The sequence below is a fragment of the Diabrotica undecimpunctata genome, chromosome 2 (genome assembly GCF_040954645.1).
Source record: "Diabrotica undecimpunctata isolate CICGRU chromosome 2, icDiaUnde3, whole genome shotgun sequence".
In the NCBI taxonomy this organism is placed as follows: domain Eukaryota; kingdom Metazoa; phylum Arthropoda; class Insecta; order Coleoptera; family Chrysomelidae; genus Diabrotica; species Diabrotica undecimpunctata.
The window spans coordinates 70,561,144-70,577,344 of record NC_092804.1 but is presented as its reverse complement, the minus strand read 5'-3'; the positions used below and the strand labels follow the sequence as shown (position 1 = coordinate 70,577,344).

The 16,201-nt window shown below is 34.4% G+C and overlaps 1 protein-coding gene across 1 annotated transcript; it reads right to left on the bottom strand.

The window, feature by feature from the left end:
* Positions 1–292: 292 nt before the first annotated feature.
* On the bottom strand, positions 293–13,991 carry LOC140433341 (glucose dehydrogenase [FAD, quinone]-like). The gene is made up of 3 exons (XM_072521370.1): positions 13,780–13,991; positions 6,270–6,488; positions 293–1,820 (listed from the first exon to the last, which is right to left on the bottom strand). Exons 1-3 carry the CDS (start codon positions 13,964–13,966, stop codon positions 352–354), a joined length of 1,875 nt encoding a protein of 624 aa, XP_072377471.1. The 5' UTR covers positions 13,967–13,991; the 3' UTR covers positions 293–351.
* Between the last annotated feature and the right edge of the window lie 2,210 nt (positions 13,992–16,201).

The following is a 16,201-nucleotide window of genomic DNA, read 5'->3' as shown; positions in this document are numbered from 1 at the left end:
ATTTCTATTTAATTATTATCAGACATTCACCTCTAAACCATTGTTTTTTTTTGTAGATAATGAAATGTGTGTTTCATTATTATATTTACAGTAGGTAACAATAAATTTAACGATGAACTCGCAACAGCACAGCGTTTTTTTCCATTTGATTGACATTGTCCGTAAGAGCCAACGCTGAAATCTTTTGGTGAATCCGACTATAAATTAATCTATATAGCTGTTAAATAATTTTAGATAATAACGTTAATATAGTATTTATATAATATAACGAATAAATAAACAAAGATTTGGTAAATTTTTTATTTGTTTTTATTGCATATGTAAAACATTTTTGGGAAAATACCTATACAGTTAGTGTTTATATACATTTTTAATTACATCACTAATTTTTTCAGCTATGGCTGCACAAGGGATACTCATATGCGCCACCAAAGAATTAGGAAACACACTTGCATCAACAACTCGTAAGCTTTTAACTCCAAATACTTTTAGATTCGGGTCTACAACTGCACCAAGATTAGGATCGGTTCCCATTGAACAAGTACCGATTTGATGACCTGCGGGTATAGTTAGTTGTTTCAAAAAACAATACCAGTACTGTTTTGATTCATATTTGTGAGCTTTACAAGCAGTCAGTGGTTTACTAAGATATTTTACTGCATATTTTCTAAATGGTTTAGTACGTGTAAGTTTAAAGACAAAAGACAAACTTTGATACATGTTTTCTAGATCTTCATTGTTGGAATCAGATAGTAGATTAGGATCTACTAGAGGATAGTCATATGGACTATTACTTTTTAATCGCAGAGTTCCAACAGATTTTATACTAAGAAGAGTTAACATAAATTGAAGAACATTCTCTTTATGATCACCCCAAATGTCCCTATGAGTATCTTCTCTCCATCCGTAAAGGCTTTGTTCCAAGGGTGATTTTTTATCTGTTAAAAATATTACATCAAAGTCTGGTACTTTCTCTTTAGTTTTGTTTATTTGATAAAAACCAAGCGTTTGTACGATATTTGCAGTTGATAATGAACCAATACCGTTAAAGAAATCGCGCAACTGAGTATGAAGAGATTCACTGGGAATTTTAATATTGGAAGAAAATTTTAAACCAGTAGTAAGTACATAATCTCTGTAATTATTACCAACCTCTAACTTCTGAAAAACAGGTATATTCAGCTCACGCAAATGTTCTTCAGGTCCCACTCCCGATAACATAAGAATTTGAGGACTTCCTATAGTACCAGCTGATAAAATAACCTCTTTTAAACAATTTGCTCTATAAGTTATTCCTTCTTTAGTAAATAAAACACTTTCTGCGACGTTGCCAATTTTGTTAATACCAATTTTAGTAACAAAGCTTTTAGTTGAAACTACTAAACTTTGTCTGCCAAGGTAGGGAGTTATAAAGGCAGATCCAAAATCCTCCCTTCTACCGTATCTAATACTCCACTGAGCATACGAAGTACCTATCATATTGGGGCCATTATAATCAATTTGATGGTACCCAAGGTCCTTATTCGCTTCCAAGAAAATCTTTGACAGAAACGAATCTGGCACGCCTTGTTGGTTATTTAATATTCCAACTCTACCATGATAATCAAAATCTACTTTGGCTTTATGATTTGTCCAGTGAAACATTTCGGTCTTTTTAAAATATTTTAATAGGTTATCATATTTCCATGTTGAATCATTTACCAACACTGCTAAATCATTATATTTTTTTGGATGACCGCGGCTGTACAATAGTCTATTTATTAAAGATGTTCCTCCAATACCCTTTCCACGCATCAACATACATGTATTATTGACCAGTCCTAAAAAGTTTTAAAAATTATTTTATTTTAATTAAAACAGTAATTTTAAGGAAAATGTTAAAAAGTTTTGAAGTCAGTTTTTTATGTCTTTTCTTTATTCATTATTCTGAAAAAACTAGCACTTTTTAGAGCAGACTATGCAAAAATTGGGGTGTAGGAGGTTATAGCACAGTTGGTCTATACAAGGCCAGCTCAAATGTCGACCTTACCTGCCCGAGCGGTCACTGTGATGTATGTAAATAAGTAAATAGTCGGAACGCACTCAGGTTGGTAACATTGTAAGAGTGACGTGACGGACAGGTGCAAGGAAGAGGAAATAAAACCATTCTGAATCTAGACACAATAGAGTAAGGATACAAGTTGTTTCATTATAACCTAGCCTCCACTCTCCAGAGTTAACCTATCCTATAAGCCCGACTACGTGTCATCACAGTAACTATTGGTCACCTGATGCACTTTGCTAGATAACAAAAGAGGATCTGGCTACCGAGTATCGGCGAGATCATCGTAACATTTAAAGTATGGGGAAATATACTCCTCAAGACCACGTAGAAGAACTAGGGGCCCCATCTTGGTTCTACTACCCCTACCTGCGATTCATGAAATTGATGAGTACTGATAATACTGTTGTACCAAGCGGTCCAGCCAGCGACAGTCGCGATTTAAAATCCGGGCCGAGTGGTACGAAATTGGCGACCAGCCATGTGAATGCAGGAAACAATGCATTATGTGGAAACTCTGTGGCTGGAATAAAAATATGGAATATCTTTAATACGGGAACTTGGAATCGTTGAAAAACAAATATGCACCGACCTAGTTAGTGATCTATCAAACATCCATTCGCAAGATTAAGGTCAGTTCATATTGAGAAATAGTACTGTAGTATACTCAGGAACAAAAGACACATCTCGAAATGGAGTAGCAATCATAATAAATAAAAAACTTTCCCATTCCATCAAAGAGTATAGAACAATGAATGACAGAATCATAATATTCAAGCTTGCATACCATCCAGTAAACCTGAATATAATCCAAGTAAACTTATCCACGAGCGACGCCGATGATGAAAACATAAAAACATGTCTACCTATTTAGACCAGATTGTGAAATTCACCAGACCTACCAGACAGCGAAATAACCATCATAATGGGAGATTTCAACGCAAAAGTCGGGAAAGAGAACAAAGATGAGACCTAAAAACTATAATGAAAAAATACAGCATTGGCAACAGGAATAATAGGGTAGAACGTCTAATACAGTTCGTCACAGACAACAGCTTTTGTATCGCTAATACTTAGTTTAAACACCACCTGAGAAGACTGTACCCATGAAAGTCTCAGACGAAAGATATAAAAACCAGATAGACTATATACTAGTCACATCCAGATGGCGAAGATTCATTTGCAAAACAGACTCAGGGAAAGATTACCACAGCGACCACCAATGCCTTGCCGTTCACTTACGTTTAAAGTTTGTTTAGTTTAGTAGTTGGTTAGGTTAACAACCTATGTGATATACATATGAGATCAACAAAATTATCCAAAAAGTATCAGAAGAATAACCAACTCAACTCTGGAAAGTCGGTCTCCACATTAACACACAGAAAACCAAAATAATGATGGTAGACCGACAAAAAAAGGGGGATGCAGTGAAAAAGAAGAATCGCACTGGCCAAGCAAGCCATAACAAAACTTACAAGATTTGGAAAAGTCATTGTATAACGCTTAACATTAAAGACTAGTATTCCCTCCCTTTATATACGCATCTAAATTTTGGACATTAAAACAAACAGATAAAAGCACATAGATGCCTTTAAGATATATTGCTGGCGTCGAATGCTAAGAGTGTTTTGGACTGAGAAAAGAACTAATTTATAAATCTCCCAACAAATCCAAATAAAGAAGAGACTACGCACCATAGTAGCTGAAAATACTGCCAAGTTCTTAGGCCACGTTCTTAGAAAAATAGTTTGTATAGTGGGGGCATGGTCCACGGGAAAAGAAATCGACGAAGACTGAAAATCTGAGAAATGCCAGATATATAGATCTTATCACAAACTCACAGACAAGAATCTACCATAATCAATAAAAATAGCGAAATATCGAGACAAATGGAAACTGACAGTACAAGAGATTTCACGAAATTACGATGCTAGACGTTACAACTACCGACTAGGAAGAAGAAAAAGAAGAAGATGCAATAATCGTGAACTCAGAGGGTTATTCACTTCTACATATACATATCATAACTATTTTTTACATATACATATCATAACAATAAAACACTGAAAACTTTGTTTTCAAAACTTCCACAAAAGTTATTATATCTTATCACTACAGCTGTTTCCGCAGGAAGTTTTAAAAATAAAGTTTTCAGTGTTTTATTGTTATATAAAATGAATTTTTATCAAGTAACGACCGAATCCATCACTTACTCTCTGGTTTCTTTAAAATACATATTTAAATATGACAAAATATGTAAAATGTGTTAAAGCACCCCATTTAGGGTCATCCCTAATTTAAAGTTATTTTAGAAACTTTTTTTCGGCTGTAGCTTTCAGTTTACTAACTGTTTGCTTAGAGAAAAAGTTCAAAAAAGTTTTTGTTCAAAGTTTATTCAAAGTAAATTGAATAATTCTAGTTTAATTTCCAAGTAAAGGAAATAAATAATTTTACTTTCATAAGCTTTTTGTTAAAACAAAACAAAATTCAAGGGCTTGAGTAGCGAGTCTTCTTTCCTCTTCCCTCCCTATCACCTTCTGGGGCATATTATACCATTCCTGGATCAGTATGTCGCAAAGCTCTCTAGAATTTCTGGGAAATTCACATGTCTGTGTACTCGTCTTTTTAACTTTCTCCATATATATATATATATATATATATATATATATATATATATATATATATTAACGTGATTTGAAAGTCGTCAAGATACTTAGTAACTATCTGAGTAGTGTGGGGCTAAACATTAACAAATATACATGTCACGTCGTCTCCAAAAATAACCATGAACGGTAAAACATAGTTTTCTAAAAGTTGTCGTAGGTACCCATCTGCAGGCTATGTCCTATTCTCGGTAAAGAATAACTTTATGCAAGCACCAAATATTATGCTTCCTCATATCACAACTGACCTTCACCATTTGGAAGTCGCTCGAACACACTTAAGCATATCTCTCGCCTCGTCGTTGCTACATTCGTAGCCACCTTTCCCAACCCGTAAGATATAATCGCGATTTAATGGAACATAATACACGATAATTTACAGATATATATACAGATAATTTTTAATGAAAACTTCTGTAACCTATCGGTCTCTCAAAGCACTAAAAACGATAAAGCGATCATCTCTAGTCTTGCCTCGGCCGGAGTCACATAATTCGAGATAGAAAACCATCCTCTTCGTACCTCTACCGTACTCGTTGCATACACGAGAGCCTCACACCAAGGTTTCTCGAAGTTTACTATACCATTTCAGTATCATTGAAGTGTAGCTCTGAACTAAACTCTTTCTTATTTGTTCTTTTTGGACTTCAAAACGTTATCAGCGATATTGTTCAGTGGTCTTCATATTTCATTCCTCGTGAATGGTTTGAATGCCGTAATGCAGAACTATTTAAGGCGGCACTCAACAGGGTCTGCATAGCCATGATGATTTCCAACCTTCGATAGAAGATGGAACTTGAAGAAGAAGCAGATTTTTTCAGAAGCTCTTTGTTATCTGGTTATAATTTAGTTAATTGGCTTATTCTACATATTTCATACGTGTGATCTTCTGGTTCAGGTTTTAGTGTAAACGTCTAATTACATAGCCGCGACCGACGGCTTTACGTGCATTCCGAATCACAGTGGCGGCTCAGTTAAATTAGAAATTAAAATAGTTTTGCTGTCTATACTGGAATCTAACCCGGGTACACAACCTTGGTGTGCCAATACATAGCAACTGAGCCATGGCCACCACTAACTTAGTTTTTTTGATAGCATCTTCACTGTGGTATTTAAAATGTGTTAAATATTTACTTGAGTATATTTATTTTCCGACTCTTATCTATTTATTGGTTTACGTTTGTTTTTTGATAACCAAATAGATCTATCAAATACCTTTCCCATATTTTTCTTTATTTTTCGGGATCTAATTCCATTTCGTTGTTTTTGTTATTTTGCTATTCCACTGTAGCTAAATGTTTAGGTTTCCATATCCTGCAACTCTTTTAATCTATATTGTAATTATCTGCTTTTGTGTTTCACTTGCAAATCATCTACATCTTTCCACTTTTCTTGAATCCATCCTTTGCTGGCAGAAGTGATCTATTTTTATTTGTTTTTCAGTTTCCCTGTTTAAAATTCTTCGTGACACAAAAATTAGGTTTATTGATTTAAAAAACAATATTTTGTACTACTGTATCGTAAACAGTAGGTACTGTATCGATAAAAATATTGATTACACTTACCACGACATGCATTTTTCTGTGGTACCGATCTGTATCCCCAATTGTACCTGGACAAACCATGGTAGGGAAAATAAGCAGGAATCTGAATAAATCCCCCATCTGTAAAGTCTCCAGCCTCTATTAATAAAATTTTCCATGTAGTTATCTCAGATAACCGATTAGCTAAAACAGTACCACTAACACCTCCTCCAATTATGACAAAATCAAATGTGCCGTAGTCTGAAAAAAAAAAAATAATTATAAATTATATCAACAATTCTTTTAATTTACAGAAGACTTATCCATGAAAATTTATGTGGTATGTTCTATTATATTATATTTATATTAAAGAATTATTTCATTTGCTGTTTAAATTGTTTTTACATAATAAAGTCTTCTCTATCTTATGTTCATTGAAGTATAGCTCAGAACTGAACTCTTTCCTACTGGTTCTTCTACTAGAACTTCAAAATGTTATTTTGTTCATAATTTATATTAATGAAATAATAAATAAAATTAAATAAAAGTTACATTTTTCCCTCAATATATGTTTCTTGGAGATCACCTAATCGAAAGGAATACGTACCTGGAGACTCTAATAACTGTAAATAACGACAATACTGCCCAAAAAAAGTTTTAAAAACCGAGTTTAACTAAAATAAATAACAACTGAAAAAAGCACGTGCCCGCTTTATAAGAATAAAAAGGTTCTTAGGAGCAGTAATTTGACATTAGCTACAAAAAATCGATTGACTAATAAATTATTACTTGTTGAATCGTGTACACTTTACGTGTTATAAAAATAAAGGATCACAAAGAAGCTTAAAGAACAATAAAAGAAAGAAACCTCCTATATCTATAATACGTAATGATTTGTGAAAATGTAACGTAACATTAGAAATGCTGCAATTTTATTATTAAAAGAAATGCTGTAGTCTTTATAGTCGACGCTAGACTTCTTCTTCTTAACATGCCATACACCAAAGTGCGTAGGCGACCATCTCATTACTATGGTATAATTTCACTATTTGAGAGAGTGAGTCATCGTTTAAAGGCCCAGAAATGCGGAAAGCTGTTTGGAAATCCAGTGACGTACACTTACTTTTATTTTAACGTTAATTATATTTTATTTTTCAAATATTAATGTTCGAAATAGGCCACAATATATTTATTTACAAGTTTTTACTGACGTTTCGATCTCTATATCCAAAGACCGCTTTCAAAGATATAAATGATAGTTATATTTATTTTATTTGTTTATTATTATATATTTTTATAATCTTATATTGTTTATTTTTTTTTCTATCTTTAAAAACGGAATAGAGATCGAAACGTCAATGTATTAAACATGTAAATAGATATATTGTGGCTTATGTCCAACCTTCTCCCTAAAAATACAGAATGCCACAAACAAGCAGCTATAGAAAAATAAATATATCTGTCATTTGTATGTTTGAAAACGGTCTCTTTATAGAGATCGAAACGTCCGTAAATTAAACATTTGAATAAATATATTGTGGCTTATTCCCAACATCATTTCTAAAAATACAGAACAACAAGCGAAAAGCCATAGAAAATAAATAGTACTATCATTTGTATAATTGAAAACGGTCTCTGGATATAGAGATCGAAACGTCAATAAATAAACATATGAATAAATATTTTGTGGCTCATTCCCTACATTCCCCTAAAAATACAGAATGCCACAAACAAAAAGCTATAAAAAAGAAGTAATTTTGCAGAAAGTTTACTGATACCAACCGGCTGTCGCGGAAGTTACGCTAAAACGTCTTTTGACGTGACCCGTTCCTTAAAGAGTTATACAATGAAATTTTTTTAAAACAAATTTTAAGACTGTTTCCACACCACCCCAGAGGTATGTCTTGTGGCGCGATACTTTTTTTAAATGGGTGTTCGCCAAGAGCCATATTGTCTTATTAAATAAAATGAACAAAACACTTAAACAGTATAAAACAAAACAAAATAAAATCCTATAAAACAAAATAAAATTCTATAAAAACAAAATAAAAATAATGTTTGATGTGTTTTTAAACACAAACACTATATACACTTACTATGTTCTTCTCGTTTTTTTTTTTGTTTTTGGTTTTTTTTATGCTGATGTTCTTATTAAACTATTAGAAAATATTATTCGCTGTCTAAACCTGAAGATGCAGTGCTGCTATCGCTGTCATTATCTTCACCACCTGGTGTAATTATAATTGGCTCTAGTAAAACTTTTATATAAGTGTCAAGTTCTCACATACGATGTTCTTCTTTAATTATGTGGCCTATACATTTAGCCCATTTCTCTGGAGTTACATGGAGGATTGCTTGAATCAAAAGTTTCTTAATTTCGTTTAATTTGAACGTTTTGTTATTGCGTGCTACTTCTCCTTTCACTTGCTCCCAGATAAGTTCAATGGGATTAAGTTCGCAATGATAAGGTGGTAGACGCAGAACTTTGACACCATAATCTTTTGCAGTTTCATCTACAGCATATTTAAGATATTCAATTTTCCTTAACCGTGCAATGTCAAGGAGCTAAATTTTGAGCATTGATTCTTCGTATGCAATCCCTTTTTCTGTAAGCCATTGTTGAATCCTCCCTTTCAATTTCTTTAATAATCACCTGTTTTTTTCGACTTAAATTGAAGAAAACCACGATCAAGAAACCCTGTATCACTTCCTATATGGGTGACGATTAAACGCCGTCCCTTTCCTGATGGAGCTTTTAATCCTGTATATCAGCCTTCTATAAATGCTTCGCGTTTACTTTTGACATTTAAATCTTGCCAAACTTTTCCAACTGTATTACATTTTTTAACCTTGGTTAATCCAGGTTTCATCCAAATAATATATTTTGCATCCAGTGCTGCGAATTTTTCGTATTTCTTCTAAATATTTTCTTCTCCACAGAATAATTTCATTTTTTTCTAATAGCATACTTTTTCTGTTGCGTTTTACGTATCGAAAGTTCATTTCGTGCATGGTCCTGATTAAGACCCTACGAGATATCTTGGGTAAACAGTCATCATTTTCGAGCTCTTGAGAAATTTTTTTCAGTGTTGGAATTTCACTCCGAAAATAAAATGAATGAATTTTTCGACGTATAATATTCCTTGTCTCGTCATCCAAAACAATGCTTTTCCTACCTCTAGTTTTACCTTTTTCTTGCTTTTTATTTTCCGATGTATTTTTAAGTACACGATAAATACAGCTAACGGATACTTTTGTTAAACTGCTACAAATGTCGACCGCTTGGCTAACGTTTAATGTCATTTTTCTGCCGACAATTCCTTCATAAACGTTTCGTATCATTACCTTCTCTTCGGACGTTAACATTTTCCGTCTCTTTTGCGGCTTTTCATTCTTGGAATCAACATCAGAATTTTGCTGTCTTCTCTTGGAACAACTCGGTTTTTCGTCCATTGTATTTCAATAATCTGGATATATACTATATATACAATAATTTCAAAGAATATAACTAAATATTTACTATAAAACGACAAACTATAACACTCTTATTATCAATAACATGTTTTATCAATACTACAATACAGTATTGATAAAACAGTATTGACAACAATAAGTTTACAAACTTATCACATAAAATATACTCACAAAAACACATGCACTATTTACCCATAGAAACACCAATGTTTTCTTCGTTCATTTCTTCGGCAAAAAATAATAAAAACTAGTTTTACTGCATGTCTGGATCCGAATTGTAAAACCGAGTTCCCTCGCTAATTCCAACATTGCCAAACGATTGAAAAATAATGTTTTAAAATATCGATTTTTATTTTATAAATTTAAATACGTAACGAAACGGAACATATAAATAAAATTTATTTTATTACAATTTTGTGCTTAATTTTTACTATTGAAAAAATCATGTTTTTTGGTATTTTTATGACGGTAATAATCGCTGCGTGGAAGAATACAGGTTTTGTATGACCATAATTACTACTTGTGAACAAGATTTGGCTACACTGTACGACAACTCCTGGTCAGTTTTTCTATAGAGAAGCACAAATAAATATACTACTTTATATATTCTGTAATTTCTTATGAGGAAACGCAAATTCCAATCGAGAAAACAGGCAGTTTTCGAGGGCCGCTGTGTACATTTAAATTTGAGGATATTCCGCGTTTAAACTATGATATCACTCTTCTGAATTGGGGGTTTCTACTTTAGAATTCTGTTCTTGGCGGCGTGACACAGCTCGCTTGTATTGTGTATTCCTGTCCATTCTTTAACATCCCTTAACCAGGATAATTTTTGTGGCCGGCTTCTCTCCTACCTTCGATCTTCCCTTGTAGGATTAACTGTGGTATTTCATATTTTGCTCCTCTCAATATGTGCCCAAGGTAACCAATCTTGCGTTTTTTAATTAATTCAAAGAGTTCTCTTTCCACGCCGGCTCTCTTAAGGACGTCATCGTTTCGAACTCTATCCACCCAAGGTATGCGCATCATTCTTCTCAATGACCACATTTCAAATGCTTCAAGTTTGTTTATAGATGTTTTTTTCAAAGTCCACGCTTCCATGCATTAAAGCAAGATGGACCATATGTAGCACTTGACCATTCTGTAGCGTATTTCGAAATTTAGGTTTTGATTACATAGGAGCGGTCTGAATTTCACAAAAGCTTGTCTTGCATTTGTATTCGGGTTTTTATCTCTTGTTGTGGATCCGATTGGTCATTAATTGTGGTGCCAAGGTATTTAAAAAGTTTTCACGCGTTTTATGCGATCGTCACCTATGAATATTATCGAGTTTTCTGGAGGGTTTCTGCTAATGACCATATATTTCGTTTTCAAAATGTTGATTTTGAGGCCATAATTTTTACCTATGCTATTCACCCTATCAAGTAATAACTGCTGATCTTCCAAATTATCAGTTATAATCACTGTGACGCTAGACTAAAAAAATTAAACCTTTTGTTGGACCTAGCGTTAGACTTAAATATTCTGAGAAATCAGAACATCAGAAAAGATATGGAGAACACTCGTTTAAACTATTCACAAAATTAATGTTATACCGCAAGAATGTCTGCCGTCAGAAGGAAATAATATAAGGAATATTCCTAAATCCTATGGTGGAGCAGTACGGCAAGAGATAAGGGCTTGCGGCTAGGTGATACTCCTCCATAGATCCCTACCGGAAGGGCGTCGAACGCCTAAATACCGGGTATATATATATATATATATATATATATATATATATATATATATATATATATATATATATTCCTAAATCACCTAAAAATAAGATCACCTAAAATCTCGTTAATGTCCCGTTGTCTCGTTAAGATTTTCTTAAAATCATCCATAGTCGCATTTCCCAGAAGCTGTAACTTAATATTAGCGATACAGATACCCGTTGCAGAAAAGTTGGGCACCGTAGGGCTTTGTTTTTAAGTGTAGGTATGTGCGAATGATCTAGTAATTTTCGTAATAGGAAAATATGGTAAGATTCTATCCAACACACTCCAAAGAATATTAAATATTCTTATTAGGTGGTGCGACAGCAAAAAAACTCTCTGTAAATCCCAGTAAAACAATAGTAGTCAGTTTCATAAGGAGACGGAACCAAGATAACATCTGGATGTCCGCTCTTTAAGTATGAAGAAACTATCAAAGTTGCGAATGAGGTCAAATCTAGGAGTCATATAGATAAACGGCTTACATTTGGTAAGAATAACCAACAAAGCAAAGCTTTCTCTTTGGACATCTCGAATGGTATGTGGGAAAACATTGGTTATGAAATGCAAACAGATGTACTATATATGACTGTAGTTACACCTATAATTACGTATGGCGCACTAATATGATGGCTAAAATGTCAACAAAACACCACCAAAGGGAATCTGAATAGGCTTCAACGACAAGCATGGTTAACCATAACAGTAGCGATGGAGGTTCGACTACCCCAACCATCTTCTGGAGGTCATAATAGACCAGAAGGCCAATAAAACACCAGGAAGCAGGGCAAAAGGATACCATGATCAAATCTGGTGAGATAATTAAAAATCACCAAGAGTTGGAGTAGGAGTATACGGCGGTAAAGCACAACTAAACCTTAGTGAAAGCCTAGATAATCACTGCACTATCTTCCAAGCGGAAATGTATGCTATACAGATGTGCCTGTAGGAACTAGTAAAAAGGAACTGCAAGGAAAGATTTAGCAAAATTATATCTGATAGCCAGGGCGGAATTAAAGGCACTGGAATGTAATCGGATTGACCCCAAGTTAGTTTGAAACTGTTTTTTGAATCGGATTCGGAATGGAAAAAGTAGCAAATTAAGTTTACTTTGGGTGCCTGGACTTACTGGTGTTCAAGGGAATGAAAAAGCTGGCCTACTTGCCAGGTATGATACAAAAGTAACATTCATAGGCCCAGAACTTGTCGTTAGCATTGCAAGATGTATTGCCAAAAGAACAATATCGGATTGGTGTAACGGGTAAAACGTAACCACTGATACGAACAAATGGGTCTTAAATATTCGAAGGCTTTTATACATAAACCTTCAAAGAAGAGGTCCAAAGATGTACTAGATATAAATAGGAATGATCTGCAAATTATTGTAGGTCTCTTAACAGAACACTGTAACCTTCAGGGGCACATAAACAAAATCGGATTGACAGAAAGTACGAATTGCCGATTCTGTCAGGCTGATGACGAGACGGCGAAACGCGATCTGTTCAACTGCCTAGGGTTAGATAGTATAAGGCTCAATACATTTGAGCAACATTAACTTAAGCTCTACGACTTTGTACTACATTAAGTACCCTCTAAAGGAGTGGTATGACAGAATATGGAGTGGCAAAGAGAAATAAAAATTACGTAATAGAAAAAGACAAAATATAAAGACGGGAACCAACACATGTGGAATACCGTTTTTCTTCTCAATATTTGTGGTTTACGGTCTCTTGAATAGGACAAAACTGTGTATTTATGGGCGCGCGTGATTTCCCCTTGTTTGTCGGCAAGTTAACAGTCCAAAAACAATCGGAAGCTGTTGCATCGCATATCCAAGAGGAGGTACGGTCAGTGTCATGTCAGTTTCGTGGTAATTTTACAATGAAGCGGTCTAACGAAGTTGTGTGTCTAAATTTTATCCTTGTATAAATTACCCAACTTAGTAAAATTTTTACGGACAACACTGGTGGACAAAACTAACCTAAACCCTGATCTCGACGGGACACGTTTTATTATATATATATATATATATATATATATATATATATATATATATATATATATATATATATATATATATATATATATATATATATTTGTATATATATATATATATATATATATATATATATATATATATCCGGATTGATCCGGCTGATTCCCGCTTAAAATACACCTTATAAAGTCTTAAAACCTAGGGGTGAGACACAATAGACCTCTTAGGTCAAGTGAAAGGATGGTTAAGCGCCACTCATATTTATTCTAACCTAACCTAATCATTACCTGTCCAAACTTTATATTAAAATATTATTAACACTTACCTTTTATTGAATTTTCTTTAGCTTTATACATGTAAGCATCTGTTGGTAATACATACTTCAGTGCATCTTTTATGCCACTCTTAATAAGATTTATGTAATAATTAAAAGTTTCTTGCTCAGTAGTATCACAATTAATTATTTCTATACAACAAACCAAGTAAATAATAAATAATTTAAAAGTTTTCATTTGGATGATTGACGTCAACTGTTTCGTTTATTTCTTTAACCTTTTTTTGTGTATCATTTTATTTTTATATGAATATAATTAGTAATTAATATATATTTTTTTTTTAAATTAAGTTGTTTAATCTACATAAAATAAAGATAAATATTTTGCCATATTTTTACAAATTTTATAAATGTATTGCTATACTATTTAAATGGAAATAAGCCACAATTAAAGGTTAAAATAAGTTTATTGACGTTTCAACTTCCACTTCCACTTACTTTAACCTTTAATTGTGGCTTATTCCCATTTAAATAGTAATTACTTTAAAATGTCACAAGAAAATAGTTTCAGAACAATGTTTTGCTATACATATGATTTCCAATAGACAATTGACCTAAAATATGAATGGTCGATGATAAAAAAAATACAAATTTAAGATTTATTTAATTTAAGCCTAATTTAATCATTTTTTCGGCTAGTTTCCAATATTATGCAGAACAAAAAAACTGCTAATAAGCAACAGTGCCTTAAATTAGATAACAGAAACAACGAAAATTAAGCCTGGTTTATAGCATTTTAGCACAGCGATAGTAAACAGGCCTAGATTGTCAGTGGAATAATATGAACTGGGATTGGAATACTACGGATTTAGTCAGAGATCCAGTCGAGAACTGAATTGGTGGTCTACTTTTTAATCCTACGTAAATAGAATCCTGTAGATATCCCAGCCAGCCCCATTTTAAAGGTGGCAAAAACACCGTACAATGAGTAGGCATTGTTATAGAACTGCTCTCTTCTTAAAATCATTATAACTTTCAGATTTTGATACTTCAACAGTTTATAGGACTGGAATAATCTAGACTAGACCGTATAATGAACAAGCATTGTTCTCAAACTGTTTTTTTTTTAACAATTATCACTATGATTTGGACACGTTAACAGTTTCTAAAGGACTGGAATAATGTAGACGAGATCACCATTGCAATTCCTCGCTTGACCGAAGTATCATTTAAATAATATGACGGACTTCTTCTCCTCAACGTCTCAACAGATGTCATCGAATGCCATAGTCTGTGGACTAGTGCGCATTTCGATGCGCATCGCCCCGCCTCGAATTTTCCCATTGGCTCTTGACCTGGAAATCCCTATTTATCGCTCGAACAGTGCATATAAATATTGGCGATTTTCAGGTCAGCCAGGTCAGTCCATCACGGGCTCTCCGAGAGCTTAGTGCTCTCGGGGCTCTGCTTCCTGCATTTATTTTCCATACTCTGTGGCTCAGAATTGTTTCAACTTAACTTGGTGTTTTTATTTCGACGAAGAAATTGTCATGTAAGAAATATCTTGCCTTTTTCAAGGCAAGACACCGAAGATAAATATTTTCCAAGTCCATAACCTGAAAATGGACTTAAGTAGAGGAGCTCTCGACGTTTACTCCGAAGTCCTCTACAAAGCACTCGGGGATATCAGAAGGTGGGTAGACCCTTATTTGTTCCCCCGAGGTGACATGGCGCCCGACAACGTGGTTAAAATCCGAACCCGCTACCCAGCTCGAATTCACAGAAGGCAACACACCACTGACTTCAACATGGGTTGAAGTCAAGAGAAGAATGGGGAGAACCACGTAGTGTTAGAAAGCAATACTCTAACACTCCGACATCGAGGCCTTCTGCAGACCTGATGCCTTCGACGTGCAGACACCTTTGACGAGCCAGGCTTATTCGAAGTTAGAAGCCTCAGATGCCGATGAAAGTCCCGGAGTAGACCCAGTCATCACCCCCCTACCGAAAGTGGTTGGACGACCATGTAGGCTTCGGCACACTGGTACTCTACGAAACCCCGTTGGATATGGCAGATGGGATCCGGACGACCGAGAAGAAGACGAGCCCGTTGGAGGAGTTGGCACACCGACCGAGGATGGACCTGTAGAAGCTTGAGATGCCGTCATCACCACCGATCTCCCCTTGTAAGTAGTGCGGTGTTGTGTAAATTTCTTTTTGAACGTTTTACTTGTATGTTTATGCATATTTTCTTGTGTATTTTAACATTTGTATTTTTTAATCAATTAATATTTTTCCCAGCCGTAGAGTCTCCAGAGTAGGGGGGATGTCATCGAATGCCATAGTCTGTGGACTAGTGCGCATTTCGATGGGCATCGCCCCGCCTCGAATTTTCCCATTGGCTCTTGGCCTGGAAATCCCTATTTATCGCTCGAACAGCGCATATAAATATTGGCGATTTTCAAGTCAGCCA

What these genes read in the sequence shown, in the direction of transcription:
- LOC140433341 (XM_072521370.1), bottom strand. Translation starts at nt 13,966, where the DNA reads ATGAAAACTTTTAAATTATTTATTATTTACTTGGTTTGTTGTATAGAA. An exon ending in TAAAGAAAATTCAATAAAAG is followed by an intron (nt 6,489 to 13,779) that starts GTAAGTGTTAAT and finishes TTTTTTTTTCAG; the next exon opens with ACTACGGCACATTTGATTTT. An exon ending in ACAGAAAAATGCATGTCGTG is followed by an intron (nt 1,821 to 6,269) that starts GTAAGTGTAATC and finishes AAAACTTTTTAG; the next exon opens with GACTGGTCAATAATACATGT.